This window comes from Camelus bactrianus, chromosome 10 (assembly GCF_048773025.1).
Source record: "Camelus bactrianus isolate YW-2024 breed Bactrian camel chromosome 10, ASM4877302v1, whole genome shotgun sequence".
Taxonomy (NCBI): Eukaryota; Metazoa; Chordata; class Mammalia; order Artiodactyla; family Camelidae; genus Camelus; species Camelus bactrianus.
Window position 1 is genome coordinate 60,887,884 of NC_133548.1, and position 24,917 is coordinate 60,912,800.

Sequence of the window (24,917 nt, forward strand, 5' to 3'; positions counted from 1 at the left end):
CAATGTGGTATCCTAGAAGGATCCTGGAACAGAAAACAGACACTAGGTAAAAACTAAGGAAATCAGAATAAAGTATGGACTTCAGATAATAATACTTATCAGTGCCGGCTTATTACTTGTAACGAGTGTACCTCACTACTTAATAGTGGAAATGGGGTGAAATATATGGCAACTCTCTGTACTATCTTCACAATTTTTCTTCAAGTCCAAAACTGTTCTGAAACAAAAAGTTAATTTGAAAAAAAGTGATAAAAAAGACAACAAAATGCAAGCCTAATTAATTAGACTTCCATGCTGCTAGTGTTTTTCAGTTTATTGTACAACCGAATAAAATGTAAATTCTTCTGCAAACTTCTGACCTCCACTCTCAAGAATTTCTGATTTAGTAGGTCCTATAGGTTGGGGACAAAGAATTTGCATTTTAACAGATTCAAAGATGCTGATAGTGTTGGTCTAAAAGTGGTATTTTGATAACCAAGGACCTGGCTTAGAAGATGAAAGCCAAATTTCAAATGATCCTTTGCTCTCTGTCCCATGTTTACAATCTTACCTGTCTTTCTTATGCAGATATCTTATGCTGCAGACTTAAGATTGTTTTAACCATGTCTCATATTAATGGGGGAAAAAAAGATAAGTCTGATGCTGTTTCATTACAGTTAATCTAACACAGATATGAATTCCTATCTATGAAGTCACTATCAGAGTGGCAATGGGCAACTTCTTTTTGACCTGGGGATTCTGAAACTTCTTTGGAAACTGTTTAAAGAAACCAGAGACCCTAAGAGCTGTCAAATTACAAATAGTGAAGTTTTAAATCCAGGTATTATTATAAGCAAAATCATACAGACAAAAGAACTACACACGTTATTTTACAAATTTATTTTCTAACAAAACATATCAAAGTAAAACTTGTTCCTGATAACTAAACACAGTGTTACTAGTTTTCCATGCTATGTGACAATGTTTTTTGGAACCCATTAATTCAACTGACAGACATAAGCAGCATATAGTTAAGAGCACAGAACACAGGGCCAGGGTGCCTGAGTTTAAAATCTCTACTCCGTACTCAATAGTTCTGATGCGAGGCAAGTTCCTTAACCTGTGCCATTACTCAGTTTCTTCCTTGTAATACAAAAACAGAACCTACCTCAAAGGGTTGTCGTGAGGATCATGTCCATATTCATAAAAGTCCCTAGAACAGTGACTGGCCCATAAACAAGTGCCACATGTCTTGATATTTACAAGAGCCAACCAACATGCCAAGTGCTGTACTAGAAAATGGGGATGTAACAGTCAACCAAAACACAGTCAAGGTTACACGCCATCTTTAAGAGGACAAAGACATTAACAAGTTAATCATACAAATAAAATATTAATAAATATGGAACTGCAAACTGAAATGAGCATTACGAAGAAAAGGACCACAGTATTTTTTTAAAGTTAATACACTCACCTAGTCTCATTTTTACAGGAAGGGAAGGTACTGTGAGTTCAGGGAGATTTCCCTCTCCCAGGCTTAATCAGTTATCTTACTTCTATTAGCAGTCTTAAAAAAATAATTTCACAATCCAATCATTTGGATACTGTATTTGCTTAGTCAAAAAGGAATGGCAAATTAAATTATTTTGACACATACTCTTTAAGCAACATAAAAATGTCTTCAATAGACATTAAAGGTGGACTACTAAATTGGAAAACTAAGTCATTAATTAGTATTTAATAAAAACATGTTCTTTAGAAAAACTGTTTCTGAAGGAATTCTTCACAACTAAGAACTCTATAAATACTTAAAATTAACAACTATGCAAAAGAAAAACCTTTGCAAGCTCAGTATTTTAGGAATAATACCAAATGTATATAGCACCAGGCATCTACACTTAAATAAAAAAGCAAGCCATGCAACAACTCCAGACGAGTTTCGGCTGTAAAATACTTGGGCAGTAAGTAAGAAGGCAGTCAAGTAAAACACCAGCTTCCTACTCACCCAACAAACAATTAAAAGAAATGAAAGGAAACACCTATTAATAAAACTTAAAAACAAGCTGGACTTAGCTGGCATTTTAGAACTGAGGCTAGGGTATTATGACATAGGTAAAAGAATCAAATAGTTACCAAATATGAATGCCAGATCAAAATAATTACCAAATATGAATGCCAGATCAAAATAATCTGCAATGAAACAAACCAAAAAAAAAAAAAATCTGTTAATCTTCTAACAGATAACTTAAAAGTACCTGGCCTCTTAAAAAAAAAAAAAAAAGTTGAGTCCATACCTAAACACTCTAAAATTGACACCAGACCTCATACCTCAAAAGGGAGCTTTTCGTAATTTATTTAATATGGATGGATGTATGACATGCGTTTTCAGGCTGGGGAATGACTGACGTTTTTTAAAAAACAAGGGTGGTAGAGCAGTAACCCAAAGACACCTTAAGAGTATCTGCAGGAACTCTTTAAGGTTCACTTCACCCATGGATGGGTGAAGAACTGTCTAAAGAAAACCAAAGTTTTACTTAATAAGAATTAAAATCTCTGGCATAAAATATAAATTTAAATAAAATAGATCATTACAGTACTTTGCCAGTATATGTTAAGTTACAACAAGAAGTTACATTATTGACCTATAAACATTTATCTATGATAGGTTGACTTCAAGTTCTATTTTTAATGGTTTATAAATTACTGGCTTTAATTATTATCAAAACACTAGGGTAGGCCTCAAGAACTACTCTTAAATACTGTTCCACTAAAAATAAATGGTCAAAATTAATGTTCTACTTTAGTTAACAGTATTGTACCAAGGCTAATTGCTACCTCTGCAAATGTTCTATGGTTATGTGAAATTTTATCATAAGGTGAAAATTAATACAGGATATAAAAAACTCTACTTTTTTGGTTACTCTTTTGTAAATCTAAACTTATCTCAAAATAAGAGGTTAAAAAAATAAAAGTTCAACTTTTTAGGACTTTTCCTCCTTTACACTAGCAAATGTGCTAGGCAAGAAAAATCATATTTTGTTTCCCATGTTGCGAAAGCTGTCAGGTTAGTTACCAAGTGTACAATAACTCTAGCTTTGACTGCTTTGCTATAGCACTTTGAATGCTCAGAAAGACAAAGCATTTATAGAGAAACAGCCTAATAAATGTAACAAGCATTTTTTATTTTTTTTAATAGATTTGATAAAGTAAGACTTAGTCTACTTAATTATAACTGTGTCCCTGTATGTACGACTCTAAGATAATTGTCATTTAGATTTTTACTTGGGCAACAAATTCAGAGGTTTATAGGAATAAGAAAGCAAATAGAACGGTCACTAGTGTAACCAGACTAAACACTTAAGGGATGTGTGTGTATAAATAAAGGTCAGTGCTTTGTAACTAACTCTTAGACGAATGACACACTTGCTTTAAATAATAGTTCAAGGGCACATAACATTAAGATCTTGTTTAGGGGAAAACAAGCCACACGAAGGAATCATCAAAAAAGGGTCTGTTCATCATTACCGCAAATCAAATCAAAGTATTAATCTTTCTCCTAAATAAAAAACAAGATTTCATGTCTCCAAATGCACCCAGGTCCTAAACTACGAAAGACAACTTAAAACATCAACCACAACCCCAAGCACTAGAAACTTACATACTCTGTTTGGCTCCAATTTTCACTGCAGAAATTTCTTGCCATGATATTTTAGTGTTATGAAAGCTGGCTGCCAATTTTTCTGTCTTTATTTGTTACAGAGCTAAACAATTAAATAATTACACGAGCACATCTAACAGTTAACTGCTAAACATAGTAGACTGAGATTAACTAACACTGTACTTCTGCAAACTTGTCTTTGTAAGAAATCCATTAATACCAAGAAAAAAAAAAACACTCAAGGAGTTTTAAGAAATAATCATTTTAATCTATATAAACATAATTCATACCCAAATGTATTAAGTTCTTTTGCCAGAGTTCTGGCCTTCATAACACGTCTTAATTTTAGTTTTCTTTGTGAGCTCTGCACTGCCTCAAAAAGTAACCATCCTTTGATGGGTTCAGTGAGCACAAGCCATCAATTCTGTGATACCTACATTTAATCTTGTACAATATATAATCACTGTATCACCTAGAACTGTCAAGCTGTTCATGAAAGCCTAAAAACAAACAAAAACCCCAAAAGACTAAGCTATTTTGTTCATTTAACATGTGATAGCTCTCATAAAGCAAAGCTTAAACATTTGCTTTTCTGATACCCTAATGTATTTCCATAAGCTTTTAAGCCTACAATTTCACAGATATAATTTTCCATTAGGGAGGCCAAATAACATATAAAATTTCTCTTTGTAACTAATAGATGATTCTAAGAGGGTGTAGGCTATAAACTAGGTACAATTCAGCCCGCTGTACAAAGTCCTTATAATCAAGAAAGAGATGTTTCACATTATAGCTTAGTCTTATAAAATGGTGACTTTTAACCAAATTGTTACCTGTATAGTCTTAATTATAATGTTTCCTATACTCTTAAATCATACTGCTTAGTAATATCAGTACTGCTGTAATTTTTAATCCAATTAAGTTGTAAATGAATTCTAATTTGTTAATCAATGCGTATATTCCCCTTTAACTACTTACTACACTACCTCAAGTTAATACCCCCACAAAACGTAGTTGTCCCGAGCGGAAAAGGCAATGCAGAGCTTCATCTCTCCCGTAAAGATTTTCAAGTATTATAGGAACACAAACTCATGAAAATACAAATTGGAAACTCGATGTTCCATCTTTAGTAATTATGGAATAAAAGAGATGTAAAAACACATGTTCCTTTACATTTCTCTGCTTAATGTTAACACTACGAAATACTCTGCTACGAGCTATTTTCTAGCTTCAAGTATAAGACACAACTACAGTTCTATTAATGAGGAGAAACGAATAATCAATCCTAAGTAACTCAAAAGGAAGGTGGGAGGCACAAAAAGATAAACTGACTTTGGCTTTTAAGAACCTACTGTAGACCCTGAAATGCCAGATTCAACAACAACAACAAGAAAGCAAGAGCACAGCAGCAAGCCACCACTTCCCCGCGTGTTTACGATTCTGAAGGTGGCAAGAACTTTTTTCCTTCTCAGCTCATTCTGTTGTATCTTCTTTCTGTTTTTCCTGCTTTTTGGCCGCAGGCAGTTCCAGGTTCGCCCACTGCATAGGTTCAGCTTTTCTCATGGTGATCTCAATCTTTGTTGCAGTCATAGTCACATAACTTCGCTTCACGTCGATCACCTGCGACATATGGAAGGGAATTACAGTACGCCAGGCGGACTTACAGCGCGCAGAGGCGAGTATGCCCAAACAACAAACAAGACCTCACGCCTCTGCCTGTGCTCACTGCCTCTGCTAACAGGCAAAACCCAAGCTTCTGAGGCCACTTCTATCCCGAGATTTAAACTTTTTTGTAGGAAATGATGGTAAATTATGTATTTATGTTGCATCAATGCTTACTAAAGTACTGCCTTTTATTGTACAAATGGTATTTTAAATTTTAAGAAAAATTCTGCTGGATTCTTAATACTTACACCCCATAATTTCACATTGTGATGAAATTCCTTCTCTCCTTCAAATACAATGTGTACATTCAACTAAAAAAGAGAAAGTTGATTTATTGATTAAAACCGAAGTAAACATTTATGATATAAAACACTGATAATAAAAATAAGGAGATACTGATAAAAATCATTTAAACCGTTTTAAGGAACTCTCAATACTGAACCACTTTTATTTGACAAAACCATTAAAAGTAAAGAAAAATTAACTTGGCATTTCATAGTGAGAACTAAGCACCATTATTATTTGATAAATCTTCTAAGCTACTACACAATCTCCATAATGCTTCAGAAATTACTACATAGAAATTTTCTTTAAAATAGTTTCTGTGAAGTAATTTCAAACTATTTTTTCAAATGGGAAAGATGAAAAGATCTTAAAAACAGCTCAGATAAGATCAATATTATATAATACATTAAGAATAATGTATAAAGATAATTTTTACTCAAAGACATCTGGTATACTTACCAAGGTACTATTTGCTACAACTTGACTAAGTTCTGGAAGTGAATTTTTAGCATATACTGAAATGGTGACTTCACCCCCAGTCTGATGCCAGTCATGTCTACATGGAACAGCTTTTTTTCCCTGTAATGAAAAAGAAACAACGAATTTACAAAGTACCACATAATTAATTTCTTAAGAGAAATTCGACCCATCTAAATTGAAGAAAAAATTATCATGTACAACTGAGCTCTCAATGTTTTTAAGCACAAACAACTTCTAAAACTCCCATCAAGAAGTTTAAACAATAAAATAAATCACAATACAAAGAATCTTTACAGTTTTATGATCTGAGAACATTTTTTTTCCACCAACTTTTTTTTAGGGCCACAGTATTAATACACCTTGAAAAAAAACAACTTAAGAACTACTACCCAATTCTGACATTCTGCAATCCACTAAGTAGGGTCATAAAAACATTCTCTCAAGACTGAAGTAAGAAATCCATTTGCTTAGCAGGATAAACCAGACTACATCTTAACCCCATGCAAAGGAACCTTCTATTTATTTTCTACAATTTGAAATATGGGGGAAAAAAACTGACTAGTTATAACTATCTTCTGTTGTTATTGATTACTTTCCTCTTATAATAATATACTAAAAAAGGTGAGAATTTGTGGAAGCAATTTTTTGATTACCATTATGGAAATAATTATTATCTATGAGTGGTATACTGCTACATTGATAACTATTTTAAAGAGGTGACTTGTGATTTATTCTACAACTGAGAGGAATTTAATGCAGGAAACTGTGAGATACTACTGTTTTAAAAAGCATTATTTGTATTTTCATAGTTACACTAAATTTAAATTACTTCTATCATTTACATTTTTTGCCCTTAGCTACTAGCTTAGACTCTCAATATTTGATAACTACATGCATTAAAAACTTTTTTAAAAAGTTTCATCAAGGGTCATACTCTAAAAACTTTTTGCAAATAAAATAACATTTTATTTTTTCAAAGCAAAACTTTCAAACTTTTGGAGAAAATACAAAGAGATCTTATTTTTACTAATACAACAATCCTAGAAGTTTTGTGGTAGATAAATTATTGTAACTTAATGCATATATTTATACTTTATTTATTTATTACTGTATTATTTATTTTGTTTTGGCAGTGGTGGGGGGAGAGGTAATTAGGTTTATTTATTTTTAGAGGAGATACAGGTGATAGAACCCAGGACCTCATGCATGCAAGGCATGCATTCTACCACTTGAGCTATACCCTTCCCCTGGATATATTTATAATACCCAACCCATGTGTTATAAAAAGCAGAAACTATAAAATATGCAAATGTAGACTAAATGAATTCCCAAAGTAATTTAAATATAAAGACACAAACTGAAAAGGTTCATTGTCCTGGGGTTATTAGCATCAATACAGCACATACAACTAATTTAACATAAGATACATTAACAATAGTTAGCAAACACTTACTTAGCAATAAATTGCTTGCCTTCTTAGAACTTACTGAGATTTTGGGGGATTATCTGCATAGTTACAAGGCTTTTAAAAATGCTGTCAGGGAAGTAGGAAGGGATGCTTTCCCTTTTCTTTTGATAAATTTCCTGGTAGCTAGCAGAGGCTTTCAAAACAATTCCAATGAAAGAAGTCTGCAACCCTCCTCTTTGGCCACTAGGTGAAGTATTTGTGCATCTGTAAATAGTTGAATATTAAGTAGCCAAAAGAGAATCTGAGGTCTAGATTAATCAAATATATAAAGACTTCTAAAAAACAAAAAGGAGGAACAGGCTATGGAATTACAGAAAAAAACGCTTCAATTTTGGCAGGCTTAGATATTCCACGAAACCCTACATATTTGCATCAACATACACAATGGCGATTTTGATCAAAGAGCAGTGTGCTTTGTGAGCTTGACTCAGATAAATTTAAGTTTTCAGGCCCATGAAATTTTACCATGTGAGGGACAGAAAAACTGTTTTTAAAATATTAAGACAGAATAATCTCAAATCTCTTCAAAATGACTCATATATATACACTCCAATGCACTATTTTAAAAAGGCTACTTACAGCATCCTTTTTAGTCCACATGTGTTTTCCTGTTGTACAACCCTCTTGGGCTAAGAATGTATTAAAATCAGAAGTTTTTCTTCTACAACAGCTCCAGTATTTCATCCTTTAAATTATAGAAAAGTTTGAGAAATAAAATCTCACCTTAAATTAAGTCCAAAGTATTATAGTGATAAGTGACTTAAGAAAAATCAGTAAGTGTGCAACTTGAGTTATCTTACAAGTATCTAAGTTACTATACAGTTAAAACTACAAGACTAAAAGCTTTAACACCAGAATGCCATTTATTATAGCAATTTTGGAGTTCCTGAGGAAGATGCCTACAACCATCACAAAGTCCAAAGGAGGCAGAGGACGATTTTAACACAGCACTGTGGTTCTATAAGCTACAGTGTAATATACTGAGAGGCTCTCAACTGGGAGCTGTGGAAAAGTATGAGTTTTCTCAAATGACACAATGTTGGTGGCTTAGTGCCCCAGGAACCCAAATTCTGGATGTCCTACAATGCCCTGGACAGTTCTTCAAATAAAAACCTATTCAGCTCAAACAGAAAGAGTATGACACTGTTAGTAATTAAAGGAATAAGGAAAAACATGAGGTTTGAATCAAAATGACCACTTAATTGTAATCTTGTTTGTTTTCCCATGTGTAATAAAAGACAACACCCACATTTTGAGGTTAAAGATTATATGACCATGTAAGTAAAATACTTAATATTGCTGCATGACAAGTAATGTTTAAAGGCAAATTAATATTTCTAACTTCTACCATAAAGTTTTTATTAGTCATGAATAAGTTACCCTTCATGGAAAATAGGCACTCCAGCATGATATACACAGACTTCTTCTAGACTCTGTGGACCCTGATACGTCTAAAGAGAAAAAGGAGGAAATAAATTAGTTTCACATCTCAATGTTATATTTCACACATATCTGTAGTATTGGTGACCTCTATGAACTATGAAAATGCCAATGAGATAATAACAATTTCCTAGAACATTCACATATTTAGCCCAGGCCATTCCAATAAGGAATGAAAAATGATTCCTTTTTGGACATACTTAAGTTTCAGTTCCCTGTGAAAAAGGCAAACAGAAAAGTAGGCAATAGCATATATTAAGATACTTTCAGGCTTCTGGTTATGAGGACACATCTGAACATACTCAGGTATATTCTATAAACTTACAGAATACTGAAACCAGGGTAGCTCTCTAAACAGATACACAGTTATAGCATGACTTATATGCACAGTAAACTCTGTGTGAACATTATGAATTAATATGGAAAATCTAATATGCAATTCTGAAAGCTCTACAGTGGTCATTTCTTATCCCTACGAAGGGAAAAATGAGCTGCAGACCTATATATATATCCAGGGTTTGTCTGGAAGATCCGGGCCCCATTGCTGCTGTAGATGAAGGCTCTACAGATGAATTCACAAAAAGTTATGTTAATAAAACACAGATGCAGCCAGTAGTATATTTTCTGTCTATTTTGGCATTTATAGCAACCACCTAAAAGTACAGAAAATAAAAACTCTGCATGTTTACTTTTCGTAAGTTCAAGCTACTGGGTATGTATATCTCTTAAAGATATTTCATAAGCACACAAAACTCAGTATGTTAAATTCTGAACTTATCATTATTGCCCCCAAACCTTCTACTCTTCTTCCCATCTTATTTGATGGCACCATATCCACTGTCTAAGCAAAAATTCTCTAAGTCCTCTTCAGTTTCTCTTTACCCTCTACCCATATGTACTTATCACAAAATCCTGTCAATTTGACTTAAAAATGTCAGCTAAACTTCCTCATGATCACTAGCAGATAGGCAATGAAACTATGCTAACTGGTTCTAATTAATTTCTCTGCCTTCAATTTCTGTACTCTACTAGCTAATTAAAATATGTATCACTCTCTTGTTTAAAGTCTTTTAATTACATCTACCTCACATCATATACAGTTATACAATAAGCAGTTCCAGGTAGTCTGCACCTTTAAATGTGCCTGTATTATGAGAAAATATGCATGGCTCTGAAATAAACAGATTTCTTACATAGGACACAGAAATCCCTAGTCATAAAGGAAAAGCTGGACAAATTGAATTTCATTAAAATTAAAGAGCCTCTGTGTATCAAAAGCCATTATTAAGACAGTGAAAAGGTACAGCGTATCTCTGACAAAAGACTTGTAGCTAAAATGTATAAAGAATTCCTAAAATTAAAAAGTCAATAGAAAAGCAGATAAAAAAGATCTTGGACTTTCACAAAAGAGAATATCCAAATGGCTAATAAACATACAAAAAGGTAGTCAACATCATCATCAGGAAAGTGAAAATTAAAACCACAATGGGAACACTTCACCAGAATGGCTACAATATAAATGACTGATATTACGAAGTGTTACCATGGCATAGAACAGATGGAATCAGCCTCATTCACTGCCGGTGAGAGTGTGTAAATACAATTACTTTGTACAACTGTGTGGGACTATGTGCTAAAGCTGAGTTCAGACATACACAGTGAACCACCAACTTCATTTCTAGTCACATGCCTAAAAGAAATACGTGTATGTATCCCAAAAGTCATGCACAAAAATGTTCATAGTAGCATTAATCAAAAAAAAAAGATTAAAGAACAGTACAAAGGAAAACTGGCACATTCAAGCAACGGCATGTTTTAAAGTAGTGAACATAAATTACAGCTACATGCAACCAAGATAACCAACAAACATTTTATTAAGCAAAGGAAAACAAAAACAAGAGTATCTATTCTATTATTTACTCTATTCGCATTAAGTTCAAAAGTAGGCAAAACTAGGCTATGTTGAATGAGAGGAGGCAAAAGGAGGGCTCTGCTTTGTGAAACCCCCTTAAGCTATAAAAATTAATTTACATGTAAGTTATATTTCAATGAAAAACTTAAAATTTCTTCAACAGCCTCCAGGACCTAAGGGAAGTCTAACCTTTGAGCACTATAAAAGCCTTTCAGGATCTAACCCCTACTCATCTCTTTTAATCTCAACTTTACATCAACAAGCTGTGCACCATGACTACTGCATACTTTTGCCTTCTGTATACTACTGCTGCATTACCTTTGCTTGGGATATCCTTCTCCTTTCTGTCCTTTATAGAACTGACATTTACTTCTCAAAATTCACCTGGGACACCTGCTCTCTGATCTTCCTCCACTAACCTACCGCTTTCACCGTCTCCCTCACCCCAAGAATTAACGACTCTTTTATCTACTGCTTGGACCTCATACAACTGTGAATACCTGCTCAGTCCATCCCTAAATGAGCAAGGTGATCTCAAATGTAGGAAACTACAAACTTGTCCCCACCCCCAACTCCATTTTCTCTTTCTCAGTTAACGCTGTACCAATCACCTCCATGCTTCACCTGCAGTTCATAATTAGCAAGTCCTGCTAATACTGCTGAGTATCATTCGTTTCACACGTGTCTGTCATGTGCCAGGAACTGTTCTAAGCATTCAAGATTTAGCAGAGAGCAAAACAAAATTCTTTCCTTGTAAACCTTACATGAGTGAAGAAAGGGAAGGGATAGTTAGATGGGACAGACTGCAAGCAAAATAAATGTGCAGAATAAGAAGTGTGTTGTAAGGTGGTTACTGCTGTGGAGCAAAAACCAGAGTGTGGAAACACTGGAGGGAGTGCAACGTTACACAGAGTAGGTAGAGAGAGGCCTCACGGACATGTCTGACTACATCCCACATTTACCACTTCTCAAAAACATACCCCACTGCATGCACCTCCACAACAGCATCCCAGCTGGTTTTCCTTCCTGATTCCACTCCTGCCCCATTAAAAGTTCCACTTATCAGCCAAAGGTATCTTTCAAAAACCCCTCCCTCAAACAAATAATGGCTTATTACACTTAGAATAAAGCCCAAACCCCTCACTGTGGCTTGTAAAGACTCCACAATCTTGCCTATTTCTCTTACCCCTACTTTCACACCCTTGGCCAAGCCCACTGACCTTTCTCATAATTCCCTGAGTAGTCAAGCTCCGAAGCCTCTACACATACTGCCCCCACATCTACCGCAAGGTTTACGTAACTGATCTGCGACAGTACTTACATTCCTGATTTAGTGTCATCACTTCATGAAGGACTTCCCTGACAAGCCTATCTAAATAGCTTTACTCTATCACCTTGTCTGCTTCATTTTCTTCATGTTTACCTGAATTCTTAGCACTTAATTACCTATTTGTTATCCTTCCCTCACTTCAAATTACAGCTCCACAAGAAGAGAGATTTTTGCTTTATTAAACACTATAATCCCAGCCCCTAAAACAATGTCTGGCACATAGCCAGTGTTCCATAAATGCTGACTAAATTAGAATTACTTATTCCTATGATATGGTGCTCCTCACAGTGTCTCTTATCCATCCACACTCACAGCCTCGCTCCACAGCACAGTGTCCAACACATAATAGGCACCAAAATGTTTGTTGAATTGAGTCATTAAATTGTACTCTCTTTTCTCAAAATTGAAATTTTACTTTTATGACACAAATTTTACAATATATACCTTAGAACACCCTCCATTTTTACATGCAGTCCCAATCTTAATTTCATCACTGTCTTCTTCTAAAACGAAGAAGAAAAAAAAAATCAAATTAGAAACATTAAAACAGAACACTTTACTGCAGGTGACATTCTTAAAAGGTAACTTTTCCATAAAAAAATATTTAAAAAATAATCTAAAATAAAATAAAATAAAATAAAATAACCATATCTACATCCTAAAAAAAAGAAAAAATAATCTAAACACAAAAAACACTGATACTTTAAAACAATTCAGGTAACTAAGTTTTCCATGTGACCTTCTGGGTATCATATTTAAATGTTAACAGGAAACCAACTACTGTGAACAGGTCTTCCCTATAGCCTCAGAATGATACATAATATGACACATTTCTATTCTACAACGTAATATTACATCCAATAAATAACCTTGTACAAGAAATCATGAAAGAGGACTTTTCTCCCATGATACCAAATATAGATCAGAGAATACTGAATATATTTTATATCACACACAATGAAACATACACAATTATCAAAGAAATTTAACTCACTGTTAAAAAGTAATGAGTCAGGAAAGAAAAACAATTTTAATTAACATTTGATTTTCATTTTTAATGAGGACATAATGGAATAAATCACATACATATTCTGTGGTATTACTGGCATTTAATAAACAAAAAAAATCTTCACTGTAACATGCTACTTTTTCATATTTATATACAGTGAACTAAACTGCTCCTGTCTCTTTTAGATAATTAATTGAATAGAAAAAATTTTAAAATACAAAACAAATCTTACCTTTCTTACTCTCTTCATTCCCTGATGACAGTTTAAGTTTATCAAGTGCTTGTTTTAGGGAGGCAGATATTTTTAATTCCAAATTTGTCATCGGTTCATCTGGGCTGGAGAATTTGGAAATTTTATTACCATTACTGATGTACCAAAATATTTCTCTATACTAAAAATAAATATACTTAAGGGCCTACTTATGAAAAAAGCTGAATGCCTCGTGAACCAAGTTTTTCTCATTAAAAAGTATTTTACAAATAACTGCTATAATGTATCTACATTTCTAAGTTTTAGTGGAAAAAATTAATATCATAATTAAGTCTCAAATAATCATGCTATTGTCACATTAAATTATAAATCAGTAGGGTTAATGGGAAGGAAGTAAAGACTAACAATCCAAATTTGTCAAGATAAGTAACTCCAAGGAAGGGTCTATGAAGTACCTCTACATTCCACGCCTAAGTAAAACAATGAGCATGGAATAAACAGGCAATAAATACGTACTAAGTGAATCTACATTCCTACCGGTGGAGAGCGTTCCCTTTATGTGGACACTAGTATATGCATCTAAAAATTCAGAATCAGTTACTTCACAAGGCAATTTTAGTAGGGTTAAAAAAGCAGTAACAATATCCCCTAACATTTCATAATGGTTAAATATTATGTGCACAATTTGTTTAAGGCCGTAAGTACTAAGAATATTAATAAATGCATCAATAAAACTATATACTCATACTATATCCTTAATGAAAACATAACTACTGACATAAGAGACATTAAAAAAGTACATAAAAACTTATATCCTCATAATCCCTACAATACTGACAAATGAATTTAGGATAAAATAATTTCTCATTTTCTCTTTAGTGAAATTAGCTCATTATTTAAAAAAATTTGACTCATACTGTCAATTATAGTAGATTCCACTGTAATATTTAACAGTGAGTCATGCCAGAATTGTTATCTTTTTCTGATAATTTTGTTTCACTGGCAAATAAGCCAGCAAAACACTTGATAAAACTTCTCATGATTATGAATAAGGTGGAAACAATAAAGTCATCCTAAGTAGTTTTGTTAAATAAACATCGAAAAGTTTCTTAGGGTTCTTAGCTTGGTCCAGTATTATTCAATATGCTATAAATTTATTTGAGTAAGATCAATAAAGAAAAAGTGGGAAAAACCATGAGTCTATAGTGTGAATAGAAATATGAATAAAGCCGTACTTGAGGCCAAAAACTATCTGGTTTTTATGTCCTGTATTTTGGTTCTAAAATAATTCAATACTCAAATACAACATGAAGAAAACCTTGTCTAACAGTGGTACCCAACATGCATGTGTGGGGATGTAAAACAGAGTCTAGTAGATCAGAAGGTGAGTATAAAGAATGTCCAGTTCTGCAAAATGAACAAAAGGTATTTTAAAAGTACTTAAACAGATCTGACATCTAAATCAAATACATTAAAAATTTATCAGTAATGAGATTAACAGTTTTCAAGCAACTGAAAGTAAAAGGTGAGTGGACTAAGCTTGTTTTAAGTGGCAAAATATGGACAAAAGAGACAGAATTTGGCATAATACAAGGAAAAATTATATACTGACCTAGTAAAGATAAAATAAACTGCTTTAAATAAAGTTGTTCTTCACTAGAATTATCTGAAAGGATACTAAATATTTTTCGACCAAGAATGTCCTAAAAAATATTCAAGAAACAGTGGTGGAATGGAAAGAAAAACCTCTAAGTTCTTTTTCAGCTCAAACCCATTCCCTGAATAGGACAATTCCTTTCTCGAATTCCACTGTGCCATGGTGAAGACACAAACCAAGGCACAAGGAAGAGACGTGGCTGCCCAACCCTGAGCATAACTGTGATGGTACAGTGAACAAATCTGCAGTGAAGGTTTTTTGTGTACAGGCTCTCAAGTTGAGGGGGAATAAAAAGGAAAAGTATTATCTAAGAAAAACCAAATGGTTCAAAAGTTAGCTACAAATGGTATTATGCAAAATCGTAAAAGGAAATACCAGGAACAAATGCTTTTATTCAAGTGTGACAAAAATATACGACTGTATAAAGTGTACCTTGGCCTTTTTATTGCTTCTACTGGTTTAGGGGCTTGAATGATGTGCTCCTGAAATCTGGGTTTTAGTTCAGATAGTTCTTTCTTCTCAGAAGTCTTGACCTCAGGTTTGACAGGCTCCGGTGGCTTCTCACTATTATGCCTCCCCTTCGTACAGCCCTGTTAGTGAAAGGTGTTCATTCACTGAGTTATCCTATCATCTATTTCACATGTCATGACAGACAGTTTTTCAGTTCTTTATTAATAAACTCAATTGTATGTTTTCTCCACTTTTAACACATTGACTTATTTTAAGAAACTAAACACAGAACTCTAAACTTACTAAGAACTCCAAACTTACTATATATGTAAATGAGTTCTTACATATGAATAATGCTTGAAAAAAAAAGCCTTTGAATTACACTTAATAAATATCTACTTTACTCATTCTATTAAACACACAGCATAAACTTGTTTACAGGAAACAAATTCTGGAGATCTCACAAAGAGAATTCTAAGAGGACACTAATGAACTCATCTACAAAAGAAACAGACTTGCAGATGTAGTAAACAATCTTATGGTTACTGGGGAAAGGGGGTGGGAAGGGATAAATTTAGGAGTTTGAGATTTGCAAATGTTAACCACTATAAAAATAGACAAAAAACAAATTTCTTCTGTACAGCACAGGGAACTATATTCATTATCTTGTAATAACCTTCAATGAAAACGAATATGTATGTGTGTGTGTGCGCGTATATATATACTGACTGGGACATTATGTTGTATATCAGAAATTGACACGTTGTAACTGACTATACTTCAATTAAAAAAAAAAAGAGAGAATTCCACAAATTATTTACACAAAAGGGTCTCAATTTGAGCCTCAGTTCTCCTACTACGCTAGCTAGAGGATTAAATAAAACAAGAGTATTTCCCACATCTGGAAGTTGGCAAACATTTAATAAATATTAGCTACCTTTTCCATATTCCACTGAGTCATACATACATTTTAACTTCCCTGAAATCCTAAGATCAATGGCATGTCATTTAATTAACAACTTTAGTTTTCTTTATTAACGGTATATAAAATAATGGTGCATCTCAATGGTATCTTAGATACGATAAAATTTGCTATTCCTAACTGAAAATGCTTTAAATTGCTGCATATAGCTTCCTTTTTCTTGATGTTCTTTTAAGACTGACTACTAACACCAAAAACAAACCTAAACTGACAAGTGGTTAATTAGTATTTTGGAACTTTAAATTCTAAAACAGATATTTCTTATTTTAAAGGTCATAAAACAGAGCTTTTAAAAGAAAGTTACTATCTGTAAGTTAACAGGGACTAGTCGATAGGTGTCCAAAATCAGTCTCCTCAAATTTGGAGCTCCCCATAATATGTACTTTTTAGGAGACAATCTAGAAAAAAATATTAATACTTACTACAATGCTTAAAAAATCAGAAAAATCAGTTGTTCGTCTCTTACAGCAAGACCAACCCTAAGAAACATAAAAGGGAAAAAAAATGAAAACCATCCACATGAAAACCACAACCCACTAAACACTGTATTGCACTTATCTCCTTGAATCCCGAAGGGACCTGCATGTATATAACATCATAGTTTTAAAGTGTTGTAAATAACTCATCTTATCAAGTGATATGATTTTTAGTCTTTGATTAAAACAAAACAAAATTAACTAATGTTAAAAGTGATTTGTGTTATAGTCTATCACGAAAGGAAGCTCTTGAAAATACGGAAACAAACTACTTCTGTTTTCAAGAATAGTATTTTATTCTAGAAGAAAAAGATATTATCATTTCTAAAAGCATTAGATACTTTAAAGGATCTATGGAGTAAGTAAAGTGCTATACTTAAAAAATTCAGTAAGTTAGAGACAGTAATCATCATAATTTAGTTTCTAAGCAAACTCAGCATAGCTGTTCCTCAACAATAAGTACTCTATTTTCAGAATAACACAGATTAATTAATATAGCAGTCTAAGCACAGTTAGAGATCAAGGTTAAATGATCTTCTCAGTTGGAAGCACACAAATACAGACACTGTACTGCAGTGTGTGTGGTTTCTGAACAAAGTATCAAGTGGTTAACCAAAACATGGCTTTAAGTCGTTGCCTACAATCCCAATGGAGTATAGAGAAGGAAGTAAAAAGGCAGCAGTCTCAAGGCTTGCGATGTCTAAGAGCCAGCTTTGCATGAGTCTATCTGGGTTTCACTGTTTTACTCAATACATGTATGCATGAAGAATTTGGTAGGGACTTTTTTCACAGTATGTAAATTTTTAAAAGAAAATGTTAAATATTCTGTAATTCAAATTTTCCTTTACTTTAAAATTTAGGTTTTTTTACTCTGAATAAAGATATAGATGGAAAATTACTATAAACTTAAATAGAAAGTTTAATTGGTGTTGAGAATATAGTCACTAGAAAAATTATTCTATATGGAAAAAAAGCTTTATTGTCTTAATCCTATATGAAGAATTACATTAGGTATTCTAGGAATATTGGGATACATACATGATACAGACTAGCTGTTCCCAAATGCCATTCTGGTATCTATGGTAGTTCCCGTAAAATGTGTAAAGGAAGGATAAATTTAAGTATGTGAGTACAGGGTTGCCAACTGCCTTTTCTTAAGAAGGACTGTCCTCTTCCTTCTGCCTCTTCTAGTTGGAATATTAAAGTGGTTTTTCTTCTGTTAATGTAATGTAACTTCTTACTTGGTTAAACAGAAAACTGGCAACAGTAGACACTACACTGATTTACACATTTTGCCTGAAATCTACCAGGTTGTGAAATTCAGTGGTCTTGGAAAGTCTAGGTCTTGAAGAAATGTTTATAGAAAACATAAACAGTAGAATTGGAGCAGAGAAACAAAATTACTTCAAAGTGAAATCATTAAGACAAATGAAGTAATTAACATTTGGGTGGTAAGAAGAGCAATGGGCTGAATGACTAGAAAGTCGGTGATATCATTACTAGCAGCAGCAATGTTGGAAGGTAGGCTATTTTTAGAATAAGTTCATTTCAGAACTCCTTTGTGGTTGCCAATGACACACGTAAATGGAAATAGGTTGTTGAAGTCATTGACACAGAAGTGACAAGAATGAATTAAGGACAAGAACGAATGAACTGAATGAGAGAAAACAGGAAGCCAAACACTGAGAAGTTTAGCAAGCCCATGGTTAGGGGATAGGAGGAAAACGTCACAGGAAAAAAAAAGTACAAGAAAAACAAAGAACAAATGGCAGTCCAGGAAAGATAAAATCCCCTCACCCCAGCAAAAACACATATTCTCATAGAACCACAGCTTCTATCCCCATAAAAGTTTGTAAAGAGGCTAAAAAGATGTTAAGGAGGAGTCAGGTCTCAATTTGCCCCTTTGATCATTTGTTCTGTTTTTCATTTAGAACCAGATTAACGTAAACTTGTTATCTATTTGTACATTATTGTTTACACTTGGCTACCTAACAGTTAAACACCAAAAAGGTCCAACTACTCTATGAAAGGTAAAATTAGAAGTCCAAAGGGCATTAATAACATTTAAACACATAGGGTAATGTTCCTTAGAATACCTAAAACCATGGCAGCCACATTTTCTTTTGATATATACAATGGAAAATGTACCACATTATCATAAATTTTAGGAGATCAATAAACCCAACACAAAAGACCCAGTCAAACAACATGTTATTATTTCTCTAATTCTTCAGGACATCAAGAAGTACAGGCAGAAAACAGGGGCATCTCTCTTCTATACAGAATTTTACTCTAGACTTACATGTCTATCTTGAGAGTGGCACTGTCAAGTGTTCATAACAATCTTTCATAAAATTCAGATCTGCTCTTATCAGACAGCAGCTTCTTGATATATTGAAAGATTAAGATTAAATACAATTGCTTTTATTCCCCCTCAAAATTAAGAAAGAGAAGAAATGAGTGGTATAGAAAATGAGAGTTAAGATAGAACTGAATTTTGTAACTGGAGAAGCCCTTAAGATCACTTTGCCTTTAGTGGAGCACTTGCTTAAAGCACCCCAAAATAGTCATTAAGAAAGCAGAAAGTCACCAGCTGAGAAAAAAAAAAAAAGACGAAAAAATATTTAGTATTATACCTAGGAATTGACTCTACAAATGAGACTGAAATGTATCAAGTTCCTACCTTTAATGCATCATGAAAGACTGGAACACCTGGGTGGTATGTGCAAGCATCTGGTCAAAAACAAGAAAGAAAAAATATATACCACTTTATAATGAAGAAAAGTCATCATTTCCTTCAGGTGTTAATCCTTTTTCCATACACAGACAATACTTAAAAATTCACTAATGCTCAAGTTTGATGCATGACACACACCACTTAACATTGTATTAAAATAGTAAAGGTTAAAATTCTAATTTTGAGTATGATAGTTATACAAAAACAGAATAGTTCAAGTATGACAAATTATATTCTGTATTCCGCTAATCTTTGCAGTAAAGTTTGTTTAGTACCATCATCTTCCAATTCTGTTTTTACAAAAATACTATCAAACTTAAGTGTTCTTATGTGCATTGATCCATAAAGGTTGCCCAAGAGATCACCTAAAAAGGTATTTTGGAAGAACAGGTTCAAAAATTTAAAAAACTGAAATAATACCTAATTGCTAATTTAACTTTCTTAAACAGGTGTCAACTCCTAGATATAAATCTCATTAAAAATAAGTTTAAATCCTATGATGTATTTTCAGGCTTGTCACTGATTGTTATTCTGTATTTCTCTACCCTGTCCACACTACACCATCCATTTTCCCTTAACCCTCATGAAACTGGGCTTATTACAGTTTGTAATATGGGATATTACATTAAAAAAACAGGTAACAGGCACATATTCCCTAGATAAAACCATGAGCTCAGAAAAAACAGAGGTCAGCTCCACACCAATGCAATTTTCTTATAAGGTTACTTTGCTCAACCTTTCATATTTGCTTAGCTTTCAACTGTCTACAACCTCTGGTTTTTGGTGCTGCATTAGAATGATTAATTCCTGGGACTTAAGGGAAATCTCCCTATCCTTGCATTAACAGTCAGTATGGTTTCATTAGTTAGTAACCAAGTACTAACATACATAACACAGTAACTTAGTAACACAGATACTATGCTAGCCCCCAGATGAGGAAGAAGCTATTAATTCAAGGCAGTAGTAGAAATGAGGACGGAAAAAGGAGGTTCAAAGCAGAAATGATTATGCAGAGGAATATGAAGTTGAGAGGGAAATCAAAGCAGAGAACAGAGTATTTTCTAATACCAAATTTACATACAGTCCGAGGCATAAAATGCATAATGTCTGACCCAGGAAGAGGCATAATCACAATGGACAGTTCTGGCAGAACAGCAGCAGGAATGAGTCAGGTCTTATCCATACAACTGGTATAAACAATTTGAAAATCACTGCTTTCAAAAGTAAAGAACAAGCAGATGGACATTTTCCTCTCTAGTTTGTCTTTATCATGTTTGCCAGTTTTGCTCAAGGTAATATTTTATGTCTAAGAAGCTACAACACAGTAAGAGCCAAGGGCTTTTTAACACTGGGTCCGACCGGGGCTCAAAGTCTGGCTCTAGGTAGTTGTTTCAGTTTCCCCACACGTGGGGACTGAATAAAATACTGTTTGTGAAGGGGTGCTTCTTCCAGAATAGCTGTTTAACATATGCAAGTTACCATGTCTCAGTAAAATTCTCAGTTAGCTTTCGTTTCAAACGAAAATGTCCTAACAGCTAGGAAGGGAGTCTAAATTAGTCAATACACAAGGTCAAACCTCTCCCATCCTATAAAACATTCTCCTAACCGACTTCACAGTTTGCTAACAGCTCTTTTTACTAACCCTATCCTCATTTTCTTAACTTTCCAGTCAACCAACTTACTTGGAGTATTTATTCTAAGTCTCTAAAATAACACTAATTTTGCTAAAGCAAATAAACTTTCAGCAGTCTTAATGGACCTCCCTGCTGAATTTAGTACCGCTGATGCTCCAACATTGAGACCGTCTCCTGCTCTGGATTTCTGGGCTTCCACCATCTCTCCTTTCCCAGGCACAGTACCATTTCCCAGACACAGAACTGACTTAAAAAAAGAAAAAGAAAAAGAAAAAGAAAAAAAAAGGCCATACGCCCCCCTTTAAAATTAAGCTGGTACATACATCCTATAAACAAACAAACTGTCCCATTCAACGAAGCCTCAGGCTTTCCCTTTAATATTAAAGTAGACTATGTGCAGACACTGCGGCCATTTACTTTTTTACATACGTTACCAACATCAAAGGGCTCTGAAACCCCTCATTTCTCGATTTTTTAAATCCATTTAAATCTCAAAGTTTTCTCCCTGAACTTTATATTGTCATAAAAATGTGACTGAACTTATCTTTTTCTCATAATTCTGCCAAAGGTCTTGGCATTTTAAATGATGTCCCCAATTCACCTGTGCACCAGGACAAATATTTCAGACATCTCAGAGGAGAAAAAAAATTTTAAGTATCAATTTTAATCGCCTACACAATCAGGAGCCATGTCCACCATATTGAACTATGCTTCCCTATTAAACGGGTATAATAACGTGCACTTCACAGGGTTATTGTGAAGATTAAATGGGATAATGTAAAAAAGCGATAGACCAACGTGTGGCATGTAGAACACACACAACAAATAGTCGAATTTCACAAAGTGTCGTTACTTCCTACAATATTTAAGGAATCAGCTCACTTCTTTATCCCATTCCCCAACCAAAATTCAAATCCATTGGTCATCTTCTGTTGTTCACCGAGCCTAGTCACTTTCACTTTACATCCTTAGGTCTACACCTATGTGCTGCAAGAATGCATTCAATCCCTTAATGCTGAAGACCGCATGGTACCAAACTAGGGAGACCGCAGCAAGACCCGACAAATCCGGCTACAAAGTATAACGAATATACCACCCACCTGGGCGGATGTATCAAAACTTTACACCGTAAAGATACAGAATAATTTTTCTTAACCAAGAACAAACTTAAGGTTCAAAGAGAGTGGGTCGACTGCACAAAACGACAGCAGGCTTGTATCAGGCAGATAAACTTCTGCATATATAAATACAACAAGGCCGAACTTAAACGCCAGGATAATCCGCCCCCTGCCAACCCTCCTGTTTCTGTCCGCTGCCCTACACACAACACACAAACGCACACAGCAAATCAACTGCAGAGCGAGCCGGCAGCACCTGGTTAACTTTTTATTCCCCCGAAAACACACAGCGCCAAGAGAGCCCAGGAGCACTTCTGATTCCCCCGAGTCAGACAGACAGACACAAAGACACCCCGACGCGAGCCCAGGAGCACACGGTTAACTTGACTCCTTCCAGACGCGGGCGGGGGATGGAGCCGGGGATGAAGATGTCCCACCGTCCAGGCGGACGAGAGCGCGAGCGGACCACCCGGGGAAACACGTGCGTCGGCCCGGAGCCGGCGGGGAAGCGGGCCCGCGGGCTGGGCGGCTGCAGACGGAGGCGTTCGGACGCCGCCGCCCCCGAGCCCGGCGAGCGGCCCCGCGCACACCGCGGGGAGGCGGCGGGCGGCTCGGGACGGGCCCAGGCCGGGGGCGGTGCGGTGACGCCTCGCGGGAGGACCGCGGGAGGACCGCGGGAGGACGCCGGCTGCCCTCGGGCCCAAGGGCGTCCCGGGGAAGAGGCGGAGGGGCGGGCGGGCCGGCGGCGCGCTTCTCTTACCGTCGGAATTGGTCTCGGGATCGAAGCGCTGGCCGCAGCCCCGGTTGTAGCACAGCAGGGCCATCGCCTCACGTTACGGGTCAGGCTCAGGCGCCGGGAACGGCCAGACGCTGCCTTCTCCGCTCCTCTGCCGCAACCACCGGTCTGCCTGCTGGGGCGGCTGCCGGCTTCCGGAAACGGCCAGTTCCGCTTCAGGAACCTTCGCGAATTTTCCGGTCGCGCAGGCGCAGAGGCGATGGGAAGAGGCGGCGGCGGCGGCGGCGGCGGCGACGGCGGCGGGACGCCGCGCACGAGCGGGGGGCTCCTCCAGGTGGGTCCCCGGCGGGTGGCGGCGGGCGTCGGGGATGCCACGGGGATGTTAGCGGAAGAGAAATCTCAAAGGCGGGGAAGGAAGGCGTCCGAGGCGCTGGCGCGCTCTCCGGGTCTCGTCGCTCCTTATTGGCTGTTTGTATCTCGCGCAGCAAATCGGCTGCCCTGCCCTCTCCGGCCGGCAGCCCGTCGTCCTTCTTTTGAGACTATAATTACACCCAGGGCATTGTCCATCTACTTGTTATTGGCTGCCTTAGAGTCAGTGTAGAGTCGTGCAGTATTTCCGAATCCTCTGCCTAGTAAACGGGGAGAGGAATGGTGGACGAATCTCCCTCTGTCTCCGCTGTCCTGTTCGCAGAAGTATTGAAGAAATGCAGGCGTCGGGAGCGGTTTCAGTAACGGAGTAGCTGAGGTCGTATCACGTGGAAGATGCAGAGCACTTAAAAATCAGAATATCAAAGAAAAGTGTTGATCAATCACAGTGCTAGAAATGATGGCCCTTGCTGTAAAACGCTGGGGGTAATTGTTACTGTTTCTTATTAGCCTCCATTTAATCAGTTTTCGGTGCTTAATTCTGCAATCCTGGAATCACTAGTAAGATTTTGTCAAGTGCATCGTAAAATTTGTAGTGATAACACTAACAGGCACACGCAAACAATCTTAGCTCCAGCTTGTATATTTCCCGAACTTGGTGTATTTGAAATAAAAGCAAATGCTTCTTAATAACAGGTATATCCTGAGCCATCAAAATAATAGTACCAGTATTTCTTAAGTAAAAGTATAAAGCTATACAATTTTTCTAGCGAACTCAAGTCTGTAAATGAGCCTCATTTTTCCATGTTCCCTTCCTCCATACCTAGAAGTGTTACATTTTTATGCAGTAATCCCAACGTACATATGTACAATGTTGCATTCTCCATTTTACGTAACGTATTTTTCTATTTGGTTTCATAACCACATTATGAATGATGTAGTATTCTTTTGAATAAATACAATATAACTATTCTTTAATCTCACCAACTTTATTGTACGTAAGCTTCAGTAATCAACCTATTGTATGTTGTTTTTCTTATTTTGGGTTTTTGAGAAGTAGTAGTACTGGAGTGAAGTGTGTGGACTGACAGTGCTGGAGTAAAATTTATGGACTGAAAAAAAATGCATAATGGAAGAGCTGTGAATTGAGTTTTATTCAGGGTCTTACTAAGACCATAGTCCAGGAAACAACTCAAATAGCTCTGAGGAACAGCTCTGAAGAGGCAGGAGAAGCAGTCAGTATACATATGATTTTGGCTGGGGAATACATACAGTCAAGCACACATCTCAATAAAAGATTACTTCTAGTTAGGAAGAATAAGTA

General features: G+C 35.7%; 1 protein-coding gene across 1 annotated transcript; it reads right to left on the reverse strand.

The window, feature by feature from the left end:
- Positions 1–864: 864 nt before the first annotated feature.
- CHORDC1 (cysteine and histidine rich domain containing 1) lies at positions 865–23,670 on the reverse strand. Its single transcript, XM_074372837.1, has 11 exons — positions 23,252–23,670; positions 19,686–19,735; positions 16,949–17,005; positions 15,527–15,684; positions 13,459–13,562; positions 12,662–12,720; positions 8,916–8,986; positions 8,115–8,220; positions 6,047–6,166; positions 5,551–5,613; positions 865–5,257 (listed from the first exon to the last, which is right to left on the reverse strand). Exons 1-11 carry the CDS (start codon positions 23,313–23,315, stop codon positions 5,111–5,113), a joined length of 999 nt encoding a protein of 332 aa, XP_074228938.1. The 5' UTR covers positions 23,316–23,670; the 3' UTR covers positions 865–5,110.
- Positions 23,671–24,917: the final 1,247 nt, after the last annotated feature.